General features: G+C 42.4%; 1 protein-coding gene across 1 annotated transcript in view; it reads right to left on the bottom strand.

Annotated features, from left to right (window-relative positions):
• cntnap3 (contactin associated protein family member 3) overlaps positions 1-17,500 on the bottom strand; it is a 239,670-nt gene that overhangs the window by 73,244 nt on the left and 148,926 nt on the right. Inside the window, exons 8-10 of the mRNA XM_062023123.1 lie at positions 16,909-17,176; positions 16,451-16,606; positions 13,247-13,418 (exon numbers count right to left, since the gene is read on the bottom strand). Coding sequence (XP_061879107.1) covers positions 13,247-13,418; positions 16,451-16,606; positions 16,909-17,176 — 596 coding nt within the window. The remainder of the gene's footprint in view (positions 1-13,246; positions 13,419-16,450; positions 16,607-16,908; positions 17,177-17,500) is intronic.

The raw sequence follows: 17,500 nt of genomic DNA, 5'->3' as shown, positions 1-17,500 counted from the left end.
TGCTAGTGCCATTATCTTGACATAATGATATGCGCTCGGCATCATGATTTTTTTTTTTCATGCTTAAAGTAAGAAATTATTACTTTAAAAAAGTAGTTTTACACTTGTGAGTGTTAATGACACAGCTTTGCATCAGTTGATATTCTAGTTTCAAGCATGTTTTACTCAATATAGGTCATCACATCTCAGCAACAAGCTGTAATATCTTACTGAGATCATTTAGGACCAAAACCCTTAAAACAAGTAAAACACTCTAACATAAAATCTGCTTAGTGAGAAGAATTATCTTGTCAGACAGATAATAAGCAAATATCACCCTTATTTCAGATATTTAATCTTACTTAGATTTCAGTTTTTGCAGTGTGCAAATGTCATCTCTTTAACTTATTCATGAAAATCAGAATGCCATGAATTTCGCACTATAAGCCGCTAATTATTTCCTAGGCTTTCCACTTTTTGGATTTTTCTTTGCTGATGACGACCATGATACAAATAGTTGTTTTTAAAAAAAACAAGCAAATACACTGAATAGGTGTGTGATTGTTTGTGCTATGGCGCCATCTTTTGGATGAGTTTGCACACTGCAGGTGTTGCATTACTTCATTGCCCTTCTGTTTAGACCAGGGGTGTCACACTCATTTTAGATCGGGGGCCACATGGAGAAAAATGTACTCCCAAGTGGGCCGGACTGTTAAAATCACGGCACGATAACTTAAAAATAAAGACAACTTCAGATTGTTTTCTTTGTTTAAAAATAGAACAAGCACATTATTAAAATGTACAGATCATAATGTTGTTGGGGGGTTTTTACACTTACATGTTGCGGTTAGTAGTATTCTATGTCTATTTGTCGTTATTTATATTTTCTGAATAAATTATGTGATAATGTTCATCAGTCAACTCATTGGTGTTAATTTTCAATCGATAAAGATACAAAAATATCAAAATCAAATTACAGGATGTTATTTATGTAGTTTGCTAATTTTCCTCGACTGGTGCACTAGCATGTGGTTTATTTTTTTTACATATGTAGTATAAGCTACAAAGATTCAAAGAATTGCTATTGCGACATCCAGTGGACACATTTAGAACAGCAGTTTCTTTCATTCAAAAATTTCGGCTCATTTTTATACTTAGGAAACTCATCCTGCGGGCCGGATAAAACCTGTTCGCGGGCCTCGGGCCGTACGTTTCACACCTCTGGTTTAGACTGAGCTTTGGACCGGAAGTCTAGAAGACCATAGCGTTTCTACTCGTATGGACTCTTCATTCATTGTAAGTTTTACAGTATAACTGAACAATTCTTACTTACTTAACCGTCCCAGGTGTGATGTCTCTAGGAGTTTTTTCTTGCGTATTTGTACGCGCTATTGTACAGTAATGAAGCTAGCGTCGTTAGCATTAGCTAATATGTGATAATAATAATGATAATATATAAGCGTCTTAGTTAGTATTATTAACTTGTGATAGCATTCTTTTTGTATTGTTTCAGTTTTGTAAATTCACCAAAACGTCATTGTGGATTTATTGAGTCTGTTTAACTGATTGGAGAGCTAGCTTCCGCAGATAGTGGGTCCAGGAGGATGACGTCTGTTTTGTTTGATCAGCCGTTTTACTGCTGTGTACGAGACACAGTTTGGAAACAACTAAGGTACTTAATTGTTAAACACTTACATAATATTTCTGTGTAAATAACTAATTTCACAACATATGAATCCGCGTCGTATAGTCAAGTGCAGCTAATATATGGAAAAATATGTTTTTCTTCTAAAATTTTGTGGGCGCGGCTTACGTGTATACGTGAGTTCTATAGTCCTAAAAATACGGTAAATTGATCAAATGTTTAACAAATTAGTTTCCTGCATCGTTTCTTCTACTTTCTATTGAAATGGTCTTTAACCTAGGAAGGAGAAAAGAAAACATCCTACATTTTAAATAGGAGCAATATAATGCTCACCCTATGAATATCTTATGAAATATTTGGTATTAATTAGTCATGTACAGAAAAATAATGTGTATATATTTTTATATATTCATATATATATTTATATATTTTTTTAATTTTCCTGAGGGAACTCTCCTGAAGGAATCAATAAAGTACTATCTATCTATCGATATAAATATATATGTAGTCGAGGTTTCTGTGGTTTATCCGTTATACAGTGCTCAATACCGGGGTAGAGCGGAACATACGTTAGGTCAGGGAATTAAAATGAAAGATTAAGATTAAACCTGCGAAACCTGCGAAACAGGCTTGTAGGGAGGAAATAGCCTCTGTGTTTTTTCCCTGACCGAAAGTGTGTGTATATATATACAGTATATACAGCATATATATATATATATATATATATATATATATATATATATATATATATATATATATATATATATATATATATATATATATATATATATATATACACACTACCGTTCAAAAGTTTGGGGTCACCCAAACAATTTTGTGGAATAGCCTTAATTTCTAAGAACAAGAATAGACTGTCGAGTTTCAGATGAAAGTTCTCTTTTTCTGGCCATTTTGAGCATTTAATTGACCCCACAAATGTGATGCTCCAGAAACTCAATCTGCTCAAAGGAAGGTCAGTTTTGTAGTTTCTGTAACGAGCTAAACTGTTTTCAGATGTGTGAACATGATTGCACAAGGGTTTTCTAATCATCAATTAGCCTTCTGAGCCAATGAGCAAACACATTGTACCATTAGAACACTGGAGTGATAGTTGCTGAAAATGGGCCTCTATACACCTATGTAGATATTGCACCAAAAACCAGACATTTGCAGCTAGAATAGTCATTTACCACATTAGCAATGTATAGAGTGTATTTCTTTAAAGTTAAGACTAGTTTAAAGTTATCTTCATTGAAAAGTACAGTGCTTTTCCATCAAAAATAAGGACATTTCAATGTGACCCCAAACTTTTGAACGTTAGTATATATATATATATATATATATATATATATATATATATATATATATATATATATATATATATATATATATATATATATATATATATATATATATATATATATATATACTGTATATATATATACTGTATATGCAGTACAGGCCAAAAGCTTGGACACACCTTCTCATTCAATGCGTTTTCTTTATTTTCATGACTATTTACATTGTAGATTGACCCTGAAGGCATCAAAACTATGAATAAACACATGTGGAGTTATGTACTTAACAAATAAAGGTGAAATAACTGAAAACATGTTTTATATTCTAGTTTCTTCAAAATAGCCGACCTTTGCTCTGATTACTGCTTTGCACACTCTTGGCATTCTCTCAATGAGCTTCAAAATGTAGTCACCTGAAATGGTTTTCACTTCACAGGTGTCATAGTTTTGATGCCTTCAGTGACAATCTACAATGTAAATAGTCATGAAAATAAAGAAAATGCATTGAAATGAGAAGGTGTGTCCAAACTTTTGTCCTGTACTGTATATATATATATATTAATATAAACATGTAATATCACTTTTCTGCAGAACTTTGTTGTAAAAATCTTCAGGCTGGCTGTTCTGGAAACAAACCCTGCCCAGACTGCTTGCTTTGTGCCTCATCTGCCTGGAGCCGCTGTGATGTTGATTACCGTAATAACATGTACATCACTCAAAAGGGCAGATTCCAACCATTGAAATACTTTCCATGGTTCAAAACTTACGCTAATTTGAAAACAGCACTGCACATCATAATGGCGGCTACAGTTTTGATGTGAAAGGTCTAAAGCAGTGGTTCTTAACCTGGGTTCGATCAAACCCTAGGGGTTCGGTGAGTCGGCCTCAGGGGTTCCGCCACAAAGGTAAAGAGACATCCGACTTATCGTGTAAATAAAAACTTCTCCCTATCGGTGTATTATGGATACCCCCAAACAATGTTCCCTCTAATTTTCCATCTGATTTGCAGGTTGTTTGATTGATCGATTGAAACTTTTACTAGTAGATTGCAAAGGACACAGTACAGTACATATGCCGTACAATTGACCACTAAATGGTGACACCCGAATAAGTTTTTCAACTTGTTTAAGTCGGGGTCCACGTTAATCAACTCATGGTAATGTGTGTAAGGTGTGTAATTTGTTGTGAGTTCATGCACTGTGTTGGTTTTGTTCTTTAAACAAGGTGATGTTCATGCATGGTTCATATTGTGCACCAATAAAAAAACATGACTTTTTCTTGAATTTGAAAAAAAACCCATTTATTTTTCACTATAGAAGGGTTCGGTGGATGTGCATACGAAACTGGTGGGGTTCGGTACCTCCAACAAGGTTAAGAACCACTGGTCTAAAAAAAGGTTTTAAAACAGACTATCTTCACTGTTAAGTAAATAACTAACTCTACCGAAGTATTGAGTCCCAACTAAACATAGAGTCCCTCACGGCTCTGCCCTAGGGCCTCTGTTAATGGTTCGATGACACATCCGTACTGAAAAGTGTATAACTCCATGTCCTACGTAACGACCAAACAAAAGCAATTAAACAAGTAGTCCATCTATTGACATCTATTCACTGTTTTATAGAATGTTTTGTAGTAATATACTTTAACTTGAAATTCTGACCCGTGACTTGGGCTAATAGTACGCTTTGCCCCTTGCACGCGATGATACGAATCCAGAACTGCAGCTGTAATAAGCTCCTCTGGAGTGTGACTACCACACTGACCTTCTACTGGACGACTCCATTTTCAACCTGCCTTTTATACAAGAAAATCTCCCACAGGCTCCGAATTCAATCAGCGGGCTCAGAAAGCATCCTATGGTTAGTCCGCGCGGGAGCTTTGGCCTTCTGTCGACTAATTAAGGTGCAATCGAGGAGTCCTGACCCGGCAAGTTTCGTTAAGCGCCGGCACATTTTATTCCGGTCACGTTGGTGTCTTTCCACGTGTGTGCCGATCATAGGTGGATTAATGACCGGGCCTACCGGGCCCAGGCCCAGGGGGCCAGAGGCCCCAAGGGGCCAGGCCAACTTGGCCCCGCGGCCGCGACCCAAGCAAAACTACTTTTGCAAAAATAATAATCTTAAGCCCCAAGGGGCCAGGCCAACTTGGCCCCGCGGCCATGATCCATAGAGGGTAAGAGGCCCCAAGGGGCCAGGTCAACTTGGCCCCGCGGCCGCGACCCACAGAGGGCCAGAGGCCCCAAGGGGCCAGGCCAACATGGCCCCGCGGCCATGATCCATAGACGGTCAGAGGCCCCAAGGGGCCAGGCCAACTTGGCCCCGCGGCCACGATCCATAGAGGGTCAGAGGCCCCAGGGGGCCAGGTCAACTTGGCCCCGCGGCCACGATCCATAGACGGTCAGAGGCCCCAAGGGGCCAGGCCAACTTGGCCCCGCGGCCACGACCCACAGAAGGCCAGAGGCCCCAAAGGGCCAGGCCAACTTGGCCCCGCGGCCGCGAGCCACAGAAGGCCAGAGGCCCCAAGGGGCCAGGTCAACTTGGCCCCGCGGCCACGATCCATAGAGGGTAAGAGGCCCCAAGGGGCCAGGTCAACTTGGCCCCGCGGCCGCGACCCACAGAGGGCCTGAGGTCCTAAGGGGTCAGGCCAACTTGGCCCCGCGGCCATGATCCATAGAGGGCCAGAGGCCCCGAGGGGTCAGGCCAACTTGGCCCCGATCCATAGAGGGTCAGAGGCCCCAAGGGGCCAGGCCAACTTGGCCCCGCGGCCACGACCCACAGAGGCCCCAAGGGGCCAGGCAAAATTGGCCCCGCGGCCATGATCCACAGAGGGCCAGAGGCTCTCAATCATTATTATCAAAGCTAATTCTCAAATTGGATGGATCACACAACCTCACTCACATATTCTTTATCAATTATTAAAGGTTGTTTCTGAATTTTGATCACAGAACTTAATGCAAATATTCTTGATTGATTGACAAAGCTCATTCTCAAATTTTGATTACACAACCTTACTCTGACAAATTATCATTATCAAAAAGCTCTATCTCGAATTTGGATCACAGAATCTCACTCAAGTATTCTTAGCTGTGCCCCTCCCCCATCAAGTCTTTCATAAACCGGTCTGTTCTTTTAGAATCTCCTCATTTGGTATTTTGAACTCGTGAGAGACTGCTCAAAATTTGGTTTCCTTTCCCTCAGTTCAGACTCAGAGATAATTTGAAATCATTCAACAAGAAGTTTAACGCGCGCACACACACACACACACACACACACTTGAGTTGAGCATTACTTGGAAATTCTTATATTTTCCATTTTGCTGTTATTATCAGCATCTTCCCATTTTGTCCTTTTCTTTCGAGAAAGTTTACAGTCTGACATTTGTCACTGCTGTCAGTTAATAACTTTTTGGTCTTTGACCCATTTTGTCATTTTCTCGATTCGATCGTCACTGACCACTCTCTCCTGTCTGGCAGACATCGTTGCTGCCATCATAGCTAGCAAGCTGCCTGCAGCGGGTCATCCCTATGTTCCCCGTCCCTATGTTACCCGGGTCCTATGTTCCCCTCTACCGGGGAACTAAGGACCCTTTTTAAAAAAAAGGGTTCTATGTTCCCCGCTGCGGGGAACGTACAACACTTTTTCCAGAAAAGGGTTCTATGTTCCCCGCTGCTTCCAATGCGCGACTAAGTAAGACGCACGCAGACACGCATGACAGAGACGCGTTTAAGTTGTCGAAGGAAGGAAGTTCGCGTTTGAGTTGCTCTATCTGCTGCCGCACGCCCTGTGACAGGTTAGGTTTAGGGATGGTTTTGGTCAGGGCACAATTTCGCCAAAAAAGTGCTCCACAACGCCCTGTGACAGGTTAGGTTTAGGGATAGTTTTGGTCAGGGCACAATTTCGCCAAAAAAAAGTGCTCCACAACGCCCTGTGACAGGTTAGGTTTAGGGATGGTTTTGGTCAGGGCACAATTTCGCAATTTCGCCAGATACAATGCAGGGAACATAGGACCCTTTTTTAGAAAAAGGGTCCTAAGTTCCCCGGTCGCATACAAAGACCCAGGAACAACCGGGGAACATAGGACCCGGGGAACATAGGACCCGGGGAACATAGGCACGCTCCCGCCTGCAGATAGCAACATTTTGGTGTCCTTTGGGAAAATATTTAGAAAGAAGACAAAAGTACACACAGTTGTACAACTATTATCTTTATGATCTTTTTTTTGTTAGTTTCTCTGTTACTGTGTGTGGCCAATTAAGCGACTTTTGGCCATACCTGGCTGGTGACATTTAGCGACTTTCTGGTTGATGTTAAGATTAATAATAGCAACAGTTCTCTTCATCTTAATGCAATTTATTGTGTCTGTCTCTCCACATTTTGCCATCAGGTACTTTGAGCTCTTGTTGGTCAGTCACTCTAAGGTACATTGTTGCTGCCATCATAGCTAGCAAGCTGCCTGCAGATAGCGACATTTTGGTGTCCTTTGAGAAATATTAAGAAAGAAGACAAAAGTACAAGACATTGTACGATTACTATCTTTTTAAAATTATTTGTTTCACTGTGTGATTGACCGACTTTGCCGCTAGATTTCGCGTCTTTTGGCCATACCTGGCTAGCGACTAAAAACATCATTTAGCGACTTTTTGGTTGTGAAGATAAGTGGTAAAAGCAGATCTTCCTGTTGGTCTTCCCACATTTTGCCATTTGGTACTTTGCACTCTTCTTGGTCACTCCAAGGCATTTGTCCCTGCCTTCAGCTAGTCACTTGGCTCTTTTGGAATATATTTCACTGTAATTGGCTCTCTCTCTCTCTTTCTCCTCAGTACAAATCAGCCTGTTCCCTTGCCATTCATCACTGACCACTCTGCTCTCCTGTCTGTCAGACATTATTGCTGCTTGCAGATAGCTTGGGGTCCTTAGAGAAAATATCAGAAGAGAAAAGTACACAATTATCTTAATTATCTTTTTTATTCAGTCAGTCCTTCAGTGAGTCCCAGTGTGTTGGCGATTAAGCAACGTTGGCATTCAATTAGCGACTTTTGGCCATACATGGCTGGCGACTCAAAAAACTAGAAAAAAAGTACAAAAAGTTGTACAATTAATATCTTTATTATCCTTAATTCCCCTGAATCCTAGAGTGTGTTGCAATTAAGCAACTTTGCTGCTAGGTTTAGCGACTCTTGTTTTGGGCATACCTGGCTAGCGACTACAAACATTATTCAGCAACTTTTTGGCTGTTAAGATTAACGTTAATAAATTAAATCCTAATACAATTTATTGTGTTGGTCTCGCCATCTTGCTATTAGGTACTTTGAATTCTTGTTGGTCTCTGCTAAGGTATCTGGCTGTTGTCTTTGCCTTCAGTTAGTCACTTGGCTCTGGAATATATTTAACTGTACTTGGCTCTCTCTTTCTCCTCAGTACAAATCAGTCTGTTCCCTTGCCATTTAGACATTTTCTTGATTGGATCATCACTGACCACTCTGCTCTCCTGCTGTCTATCAGACATTGTTGCTCCCATCATAGCTAGCAAGCTGCCTTGGTGTCCTTTGTGAAAATATTTAGATAGAAGACTAAAGTGCACAAAGGTGTACAATTATTATCTTTTCAAAATATTTGTTTCACTGTCAGTGTGATTGACCGACTTTGCCGCTAGATTTCGCGTCTTTTGGCCATACCTGGCTAGCGACTGAAAACATCATTTAGCAACTTTTTGGTTGTGAAGATAAGAGGTAAAAGCAGATCTGCCTGTTGGTCTTTCCACATTTTGCCATTTGGTACTTTGCACTCTTGTTGGTCACTCCAAGGCATTTGTCCCTGCCTTCAGCTAGTCACTTGGCTCTTTTGGAATATATTTCACTGTAATTGGCTCTCTCTCTCTTTCTCCTCAGTACAAATCAGTCTGTTCCCTTGCCATTTAGACATTTTCTTGATTCGATCATCACTGACCACTCTGCTCTCCTGCTGTCTATCAGACGAATCAGTTGATTCTCTGCTCTCAATTGTCTATGCTAGTAAGCTGTTATTCTCTGCTTTGGAGTGTTGATGCTGGGTTGCTAGTTTTCTAAATCACCTCACACACTTGAAGGAAGCAGCACCGATCATAAACACACAAACAAACTCACACACACACACACACACACACACACACACACACACACACACACACACACACATAGTTGGTTTATCTGTTGTGATAGGCAAAGAGCCAATGTGCAAAGAAAGAAGGGAAATATGGATCATAAACGTTTAAGTGGAGGAGCTAGAAAAAAAATTCAGCAAGAAAAGAAAAAAAAGGAATCAGTTTTACTTGAGAGTGTTCCAAATATCTCCAGCTTCTTCAGTACAAAGACATCTGCTGAAAGCAATTCTATAAATGCTACTGCAAATTCAGCTAAGGTTAGCAATGCACCTGAGCTAGCATGTAGCTCCCAAGATCCTGAGACCACTACAAGTGTAGACACTGAACCAAATGCTTCTGATGCTTATGATTCAACCAATTCAGCAGTAGCCAGTTGCTCGGATGAATGTGAGGTCACTGCACCTCTGGACAGCATAGAAAATGAGCTGAATCTTTCTTCAACACCATCTACAGTGACAACTCTACCTAGTGATCCCGCTAAATGGGCTGAGACCCTCACTGAGTCAATGAAGGAAGTTCTTATTCAAAGAGGTGCAAAATCATTTCACAACCGTCACAGCCATTATCCAGCTTCTGTGAGGAACAGTGGGCTAGGAGGCAAAACCCGATGCCTAAACAATGAACATTTTACTTCACACTTGCCCAATGGACAACGAGTACAAAGAGAGTGGCTGATGTACTCTCCCTCTACTGGTAATGTTTACTGCTTTGCATGCAAACTGTTTTCCCCAAAAACGCATTCTTTTGTGACAGGCTATTGTGATTGGAAACACTCAGAAAGATTTGGTGAACATGAGCGAAGTGCTGAGCACATAACCTGCATGCAAGCAGTCTTGAACCGCGCCAAAGGTGCCACAGTTGATGCAGACCTGTTCAAACAGTTTCAGGCAGAGAGCAGCTATTGGAGGCAGGTGTTACAAAGAGTTGTTGCAGTCATTAAATTCCTTGCAGAAAGGGGCCTTGCATTTAGGGGTAAAAATGAATCGTTAGGGTCTCCTCTCAATGGGAACTACCTTGGTATTCTGGAGGTCCTGGCTGAATTTGATCCCTTTCTAAAGGATCACATCAGAAAGTTTGGGCAGATGGGTCGAGGTAATACCTCTGTCCTCCACCATTTGTGAGGAATTCATTGAATTGATGGGTGCAAAAACCAAACAGGCTATAGCAGATGAACTGCAAGCAAGCAAATACTACTCTATCATTGTGGATTCAACCCCAGATTTATCTCATGTGGACCAATTGACATTCATATTCCGTTTTGTTAGCAAAGAGGGCAGTGTTGTTGAACGCTTTGTGGGTTTTGAGCCCATTACTAGCCATACAGGTGAAAGTTTGGCTAACTGTGTCATGTCTGTGTTGGAAAATCTAGGGTTAGAGCTGTCAAATTGCAGGGGGCAGGCTTATGATAATGCCAGCAACATGTCAGGGAGGTATAATGGGTTGCAGGCTCACTTAAAGAAAAGCAACCCATTAATACACTATATTCCATGTGCAGCTCACTCTTTGAATTTGGTGGGAGTCAACAGCATTGACAGATGTGGAAATGAAGTCTCTAAGTATTTTGACTTGATTCAGTCTATTTACAACTTCACAACTGCATCCACACACCGATGGGACAGGGTATTTGGCAATTCCAACATAGATCTCACACTTAAAGCTTTATCCAACACGCGTTGGAGTTGCCGTGCAGAATCTACCAAAGCACTGTGGCAGAACTACAGTAAAATAAAAGCAGCACTACAGGTTATTTCCACTGATGACACAGAGAAACGAGACACACGAACTGAAGCTGACAGTCTAGTGCGGAAGCTGGATTCACTTGAGATGGCCTTCATGGCAGGCTTTTGGGACACTGTTCTGTCCAGATTTCAGGCCACAAGTCTGCAACTTCAAAAAGCAGACATGGACCTTGGTACAGCAGTTAGATTGCTGGAATCTCTGCGCACCTTTGTTCTCTCCCAAAGAGATCTATTTGATCATTTTGAGCAGAAAGCCTTAAACATGTTGGGTGGCACCCCATCTTACAGGGCTGAACGGACGAGGAAACGTAAAAAGTTTGCTGATGAATCAGCATCCCCAGATGTTGTGCTTGAGGGAAGGCAACTGTTTCAAATAGAGACATTTATTGCCTCTATTGATCAACTGAGTTCAAGCCTTAATCACCGTCTGGAGGCCTACAAACATCTGAACAATTTGTTCAGTGTCCTTTTCTCTTTGGATACAGAGTCCAATGCTTCAGTCCTTCACAAGGCCAAGATTCTCACTGAATCATACCCATCTGACCTCAATGAAAGTCTTGGACAGGAGCTTATACAGTTCAAATCTTTTATACAGCTCAACAACACTGATGAGGAGAGGACCCCTTCAGGACTGCTCAAAACAATAATACATTTTGGACTACAGCCTACGTTTCCTAATACATACATTGCGCTACAGATTTTTCTCACTCTACCGGTCAGTAACTGTGAGGGAGAACGCTCATTCTCTCTTTTGTCAAGAGTAAAAAATGAGCTGCGCACAAGAATGACTCAGAAAAGATTAAATGCGTTATCTCTAATGGCAATTGAGAGTGAGCTGACAAGAGAGTTGGACTTCAATGATGTGGTGGATGATTTTGCAAAATTGAAAGCACGAAAGAAACCCCTTGCTTAAAGGTGCACTGTGTAAGATTTTTAGGTTATTTCCAGAATTCACCCATTCACTAATGTTAGGCTACCTGTTTTCATGAATACTTACCACCACCATAAAATTCTAAGTATCCATTATGACTTGGAGAATTGCACTTTTGCCATTTCTGGGAAGTGTCACCTGGATTGTGAAGATAGGATTGACTTTAGGCAGAAGCTTGGTGCTTTCTCTGGCAAACTGAACCTCAAGCTTCATTCTCTGCAGCTTTGCATTCTTGTGCAGACTTTCATCCACAAGGAACTTTTCAACTTCCCCACTATCGTGAAGGGGCCATCAAAAGATTTCAGTGTGTCCAGCATGTCTAGTCTCTTACTCTCCTTTCTTTGAGCCATCTCTTGTTTCTCATCTGCCCTACTCTCGAATTTTGCCTTCATGAATTTACTCCAGTTGAGTTCAACCTCCCTTTTTGCTTGTGCTGCTGCCTTGAAACCTCTGAAGCTCCTGGCTCTTCTGTAAAATTATTGACCTATTGACTGCGTTCAGTGTGCCCAACTTCTTCAGTTTGTAGTCCACCTTGCCACATTGTCTCTCCATCCCAATGTTGTGCACAGGGGTGCCATCAATGTTACTAGCCTGTTCACTGACAGGGTCCATTGGGAAGGTCTCCTCATCCATCCTCTGCCTGGCCAGGACAGTCTTCAGATGGGGCAGCATGAGATCTGTCAGCTGCTTCACTTCATCCAAGTATTCGGCAGCCACGTCTGACACTGAGTTCAGGACATGTCCAGTGCCTGTCCAGCCACTATAGCATTCTTGGAAATGGGCTATCTTGACCTGCATGCAGCCCTTGTACCATGAACTGGCCTACACCTTTCTTTGTGGTGCTCTCCGATGCATGTTATCATTTTACCTTTCTCCTTCTCCTCAAGCTTAACCACAAATAGATACAGACTTTGAGCCTCAATTTGCTGCACAGCTGCCGTTATGCCAATGTGTTTTCCTAAGATATTATTTTATTTTTAATGATAGAAGGGAGGAAAAGGGGGCAAAAATCATGTCCGATTTAGTTTTTTGGGTGGGTTGGGGGGTTTATTTCATGATAGCTACCAACTTCCAATACATAATATCTCTCAAATGACCCAATGCACCATCACTGAAGTGGGCGTAATCATTTTCAAAAATGTTTATTTTTAGGCCATTTATCCCCTCCCCCTGTGTCTGTGTGAAACCTGTGCTTGTCAGTGTCTGTGTGGTATACCTAATAGTGTGTGTGCAGTATGTGCACTCTTCTGTACAGTACAGTGTGCATGTCTGTTCACAGTATACAGTATTTCTTGCATAGTGCGTGCGTGTGTGTGCGCCCACACGCGCGGGGGGTTGAGGGGCCAAGACCATGTCAGGCCCAGGGGGCCAAAATTTCTTAATCCGCCCCTGGTGCCGATGCCCCTGAGGCTTGATAATTGTGGTTATCTTCCTATTAATTGAGCTATTAATGCAGCACAAACACATGCATTAGTTCTGCTTTGGCCGCGATAGACGGAATACTGAGTCAGCTCACCTGTCATTGATGCCACACATGTCAATCAGGAGGTCGCTGTAGTTTCCCAGCTTCTGTTGTTGCACCAGGATGAGGTCCACATGCTGCTGGTCCAGGATAAGCTGGCGAATGCAGCCCTGGAAGATGGGAAAAGGATTCCTGCACTCCTGCTTCTCGTCCTCCACAGGACATCCTAAAAGGAGGGACATGGGGTGCAGTGAACCAAACCACTGCTTGCATGCTGAGGAATTTTGTCATGTCTTTTGATCATGTTTTGTTTGGCTATGTTCTGTTTGGTTTTTGGACTTTTTTTAGTTTCTGTTTACGCTCCCTTGTTTTGTCACCATGACAACTCATTTGTTTCACCTGTCATGTGTTGGACTCACGCACTTGTCATTAATCATGAAGATACTATTTAAGCCTGTAGTTGCCAGGTAGTCAGCCTGGCGACATTACCCTTGTTACCTGATGATACCCCATGATACTTTTGATTACTCCTGATACCATAGTTTATGCTTCATGTCATGCCACGTAAGTTTTTGTCTTTTCACGTCACAGTAAGTGTAGTTTTGTTTCATGTCCATAGTTTCTGTCTAAGTGTTAGTTTTGTTCTTAGCCAAGTTTGTTCTCCGCCTTGTGCGCGCTTTTTGTTTCTTCTTTTTATAGTGATAAATTAAACATGTATTTACCTTCAAGCCATGTCCAATCCAGTCGATTTGCACCACGGGAAAACAATCCACGCAGTAATTTGCGTCATCACAGTCCACGTCTTGACAAATATTTGATTTGATTTGATATATTTTTATTTCAAATATGCAAAAAAACAAGAGCAAGCCTGATCCAATACAGTGCTATAGCCTTAACAGCCATTATAACAAAATGAAAACAATGGATAATAAAAAACGAAAACAAATAAGCAAAATGAGCAATGGACTTTATTTTTTGTATTTTATTTTATTTTTTACATATTTGAAAAGGAGTGAGAAGAAGTTTACACTTATTTAATCCCACCCCTTTTCTTTAAATCATAAATTACTCTGAGCTAGAACTACCTGTTCACTCTATGTACAACCTTAGTGAACTTGTATACCGTATTTTTCGGACTATAAGTCACAGTTTTTTTTCATAGTTTGGCCGGGGGTGCGACTTATACTCAGGAGCGACTTATGTGTGAAATTATTAACACATTACCGTAAAATATCAAATAATATTATTTAGCTCATTCACGTAAGAGACTAGACGTATAAGATTTCGTGGGATTTAGCGATTAGGAGTGACAGATTGTTTGGTAAACGTATAGCATGTTTTATATGTTATAGGTATTTGAATGACTCTTACCATAATATGTTACGTTAACATGCCAGGCACGTTCTCAGTTGGTTATTTATGCGTCATATAACGTACACTTATTCAGCCTGTTGTTCACTATTCTTTATTTATTTTAAATTGCCTTTCAAATGTCTATTCTTGGTGTTGGCTTTTATCAAATACATTTCCCCCAAAAATGCGACTTATACACAAGTGCGACTTATATATATATTTTTCCTTCTTTATTATGCATTTTCGGCCGGTGCGACTTATACTCCGAAAAATACGGTATATACATACATATGCACACTACACACATACATAGCCACACCATTACCACTAGTGATCATGGAAATGGCATCATTTAAGGTTTGATTCCATATAGTTGGGAATTGGGGGTGGGGAGTGATGTTGTACAGGGGCCCCAAGCACAGGGGCACCCCCAGGGCTTTTGTAAAGTTTGAAGTTTGTCATTTATTTTTAAAAACCTGTCATAAATCCATCCATCCATCCATCCGTTTTCTAAATGCATTCGGGCGGAAGGGGAAGTGTAACCCGCCTTCCGGCCGAGTGCAGCTGGGATAGCGACGCCGAAAGGGACAAGCAGTAAAAAATGGATGGATGGATGCATGGATGGATATGTTCAATGCATCATTAAAAAGTCAAAAAGCTATAAGTACAGGTAAAAAACTGGTTTCAACCAAATAGGTGTTTTAGTGCATGTAAACATACCAGGTGTGTGTGTTTGGGGAAGCGATGTTGGGTTCGAGGTGGAATGGGGGACCCTTTAGAAGTCTCGTGTGTCTTGGGGGCCCAGAATTTGGTGCTACACACGGTGGAACAGGGGTTAGTGCATGTGCCTCACAATACGAAGGTCCTGAGTTCAATCCCGGTCTCGGGCTCTTTCTGTGTGGAGTTTGCATGTTCTCCCCGTGACTGCGTGGGTTCCCTCCGGGTACTCCGGCTTCCTCCTACCTCCAAAGACATGCACCTGGGGATAGGTTGATTGGCAGCACTAAATTGGCCCTAGTGTGTGAATGTGAGTGTCATGATCCGTGGTCCGGATCATGTTTTTGTTATGTTCTGTTAGTTTTGGACTCCCTTAGTTCCTGTTTGTGCACCTCCTGGGTTTGTTTTAGTTCCCATGGGGATTCATTGGGTTCACCTGCCTCTGGTTAGTGGTCGGCACGCCCAGCTGCTGTCAACCACTAATCAGAGAGCTATTTAGTCACCTTGCTCGCCACGCTCAGGCTGGCGTCATTGTTTGCTGTATGCAACAGTCACGTAAGTTTTGTTTGTTCATGCCACAGCTAGTACGTTTTCCTTGCCATAGTCTATGCTAAGTATTTGCTTTAGCTCCAAGTGCGATCAGCACGTTGTGCCTTCGCCTTGTGTTCCGTTTTGTTGTACTACTTTGATTTTTGAGAATTAAATCATGTTCTTACCTGCACGCTTTGTCCGGATTGGTCCGTCTGCATTTTGGGAGAACGAACCCCGCAGTAAGCTGTGCAAACCACGTCGTGACAGAATGACGCCAGCCTGAGCGTGGCGAGCAAGGTGACTAAATAGCTCTCTGATTAGTGGTTGACAGCAGCTGAGCGTGCCGACCACTAGCCAGAGGCAGGTGAACCCAATTAATCTCCATATAAACTAAAACAAACCCAGAGGTGCACAAACAGGAACTAAAAGAGTCCAAAACTAACAGAACAAAACAAAAACATGATCCGGACCACGGATCATGACAGCGAGTGTGAATGTTGTCTGTCTATCTGTGTTGGCCCTGCGATGAGGTGGCGACTTGTACCGCCCGAATGCAGCTGAGATATGCTCCAGCACCCCCCGCGACCCTGATAGGGACAAGCGGTAGAAAATGGATGGATGGATGGACGGGCCTCCGACTATCAGACATAAACTTACCACCAAAGAACAGGTTCTTCTCGATGGCAACAGGAAAGGAAGGGCTGGAATGAGCGACGCCACTTCCGCCTTCGTCTTTGTCCACGCTGATGGTCAGGTGACCTCGTCTGGACCTCAGCTCCACTGAATGCCACTGACCGTCATTGAGAGCTGATCCTAAGAAGCAAACAGGCTGGAGATTATGTATAGATATACATATTTGGGTTGGACTGGCGGACTAAATGGACATTTTTCTGGGAAGATTTATTTTGAAGATTAGAAAAGTTTGGAAGTCAACCAGATTGTCATTAATCATTTTGGGGGTACTACTTTATCACGTCTAAGGGGTTTAGTATTGGACTGGTTTTAAGGGAGATCAACCATTAGGGGCCCATTACTTGTCACTAGCTGACAGTATAATTTCAAACAATTTGTCAGATGCTCCAACCCCCCACCACAAAATGTAAAAAAGTTCTGACCTGCCCTGATCTCCAGCAGCACCCTGCCCGCCTTCTCAACATGAAGCCTCAGCCGGGCCTCGCTCAGGTACAGCCACAGCGCCCCCACTTGCCGGGACAGCTCAAAAGTGAGCAGCAGCCCCGCCTCGTTCCACGTCCTGAACTGGAAGTCCACCGACACCGCGCCAGGCACGGAGCCCGTTGCCCCCGGCAACCGCAGGAAGCTGCGGGGCCCAGGGAACGTCACGGCGACGGAGAGTGGCTCGGCGCAAGCGAAGGTGACATTGCCCTGAGAAAAGGGGGGTCAGCGGGGGAGGGGGTGGGGGGGTGATAAGCGTGATTGGCTGAGGTCTAAAGCAACAGGAAAAGATGAATATTAATCAGATGCTGGGGGGCGTGTCCAAGTGACCACAGGTCGCCGTAATCTCATCAGCGAGTCTCCTTAAAAAGGACAATGGCATAATGATCGCGGCCAAGCTCAGAATACCATTAGCAAAGTGAGAAAGTCAAATGAAAGAGAGCCGGCGTATATTATGGGATGCATTTGTTTGGAGATGCTGCAGGGATTATCACACTTTTATCTTCTCATAGCGGTCTTTGTGGTGCACTTTTA

This window comes from Entelurus aequoreus, linkage group LG16 (genome assembly GCF_033978785.1).
Source record: "Entelurus aequoreus isolate RoL-2023_Sb linkage group LG16, RoL_Eaeq_v1.1, whole genome shotgun sequence".
Lineage (NCBI taxonomy): Eukaryota > Metazoa > Chordata > Actinopteri > Syngnathiformes > Syngnathidae > Entelurus > Entelurus aequoreus.
The sequence above is the reverse complement of the archived record's forward strand: the minus strand, read 5'-3'. Positions and strand labels throughout refer to the sequence as shown.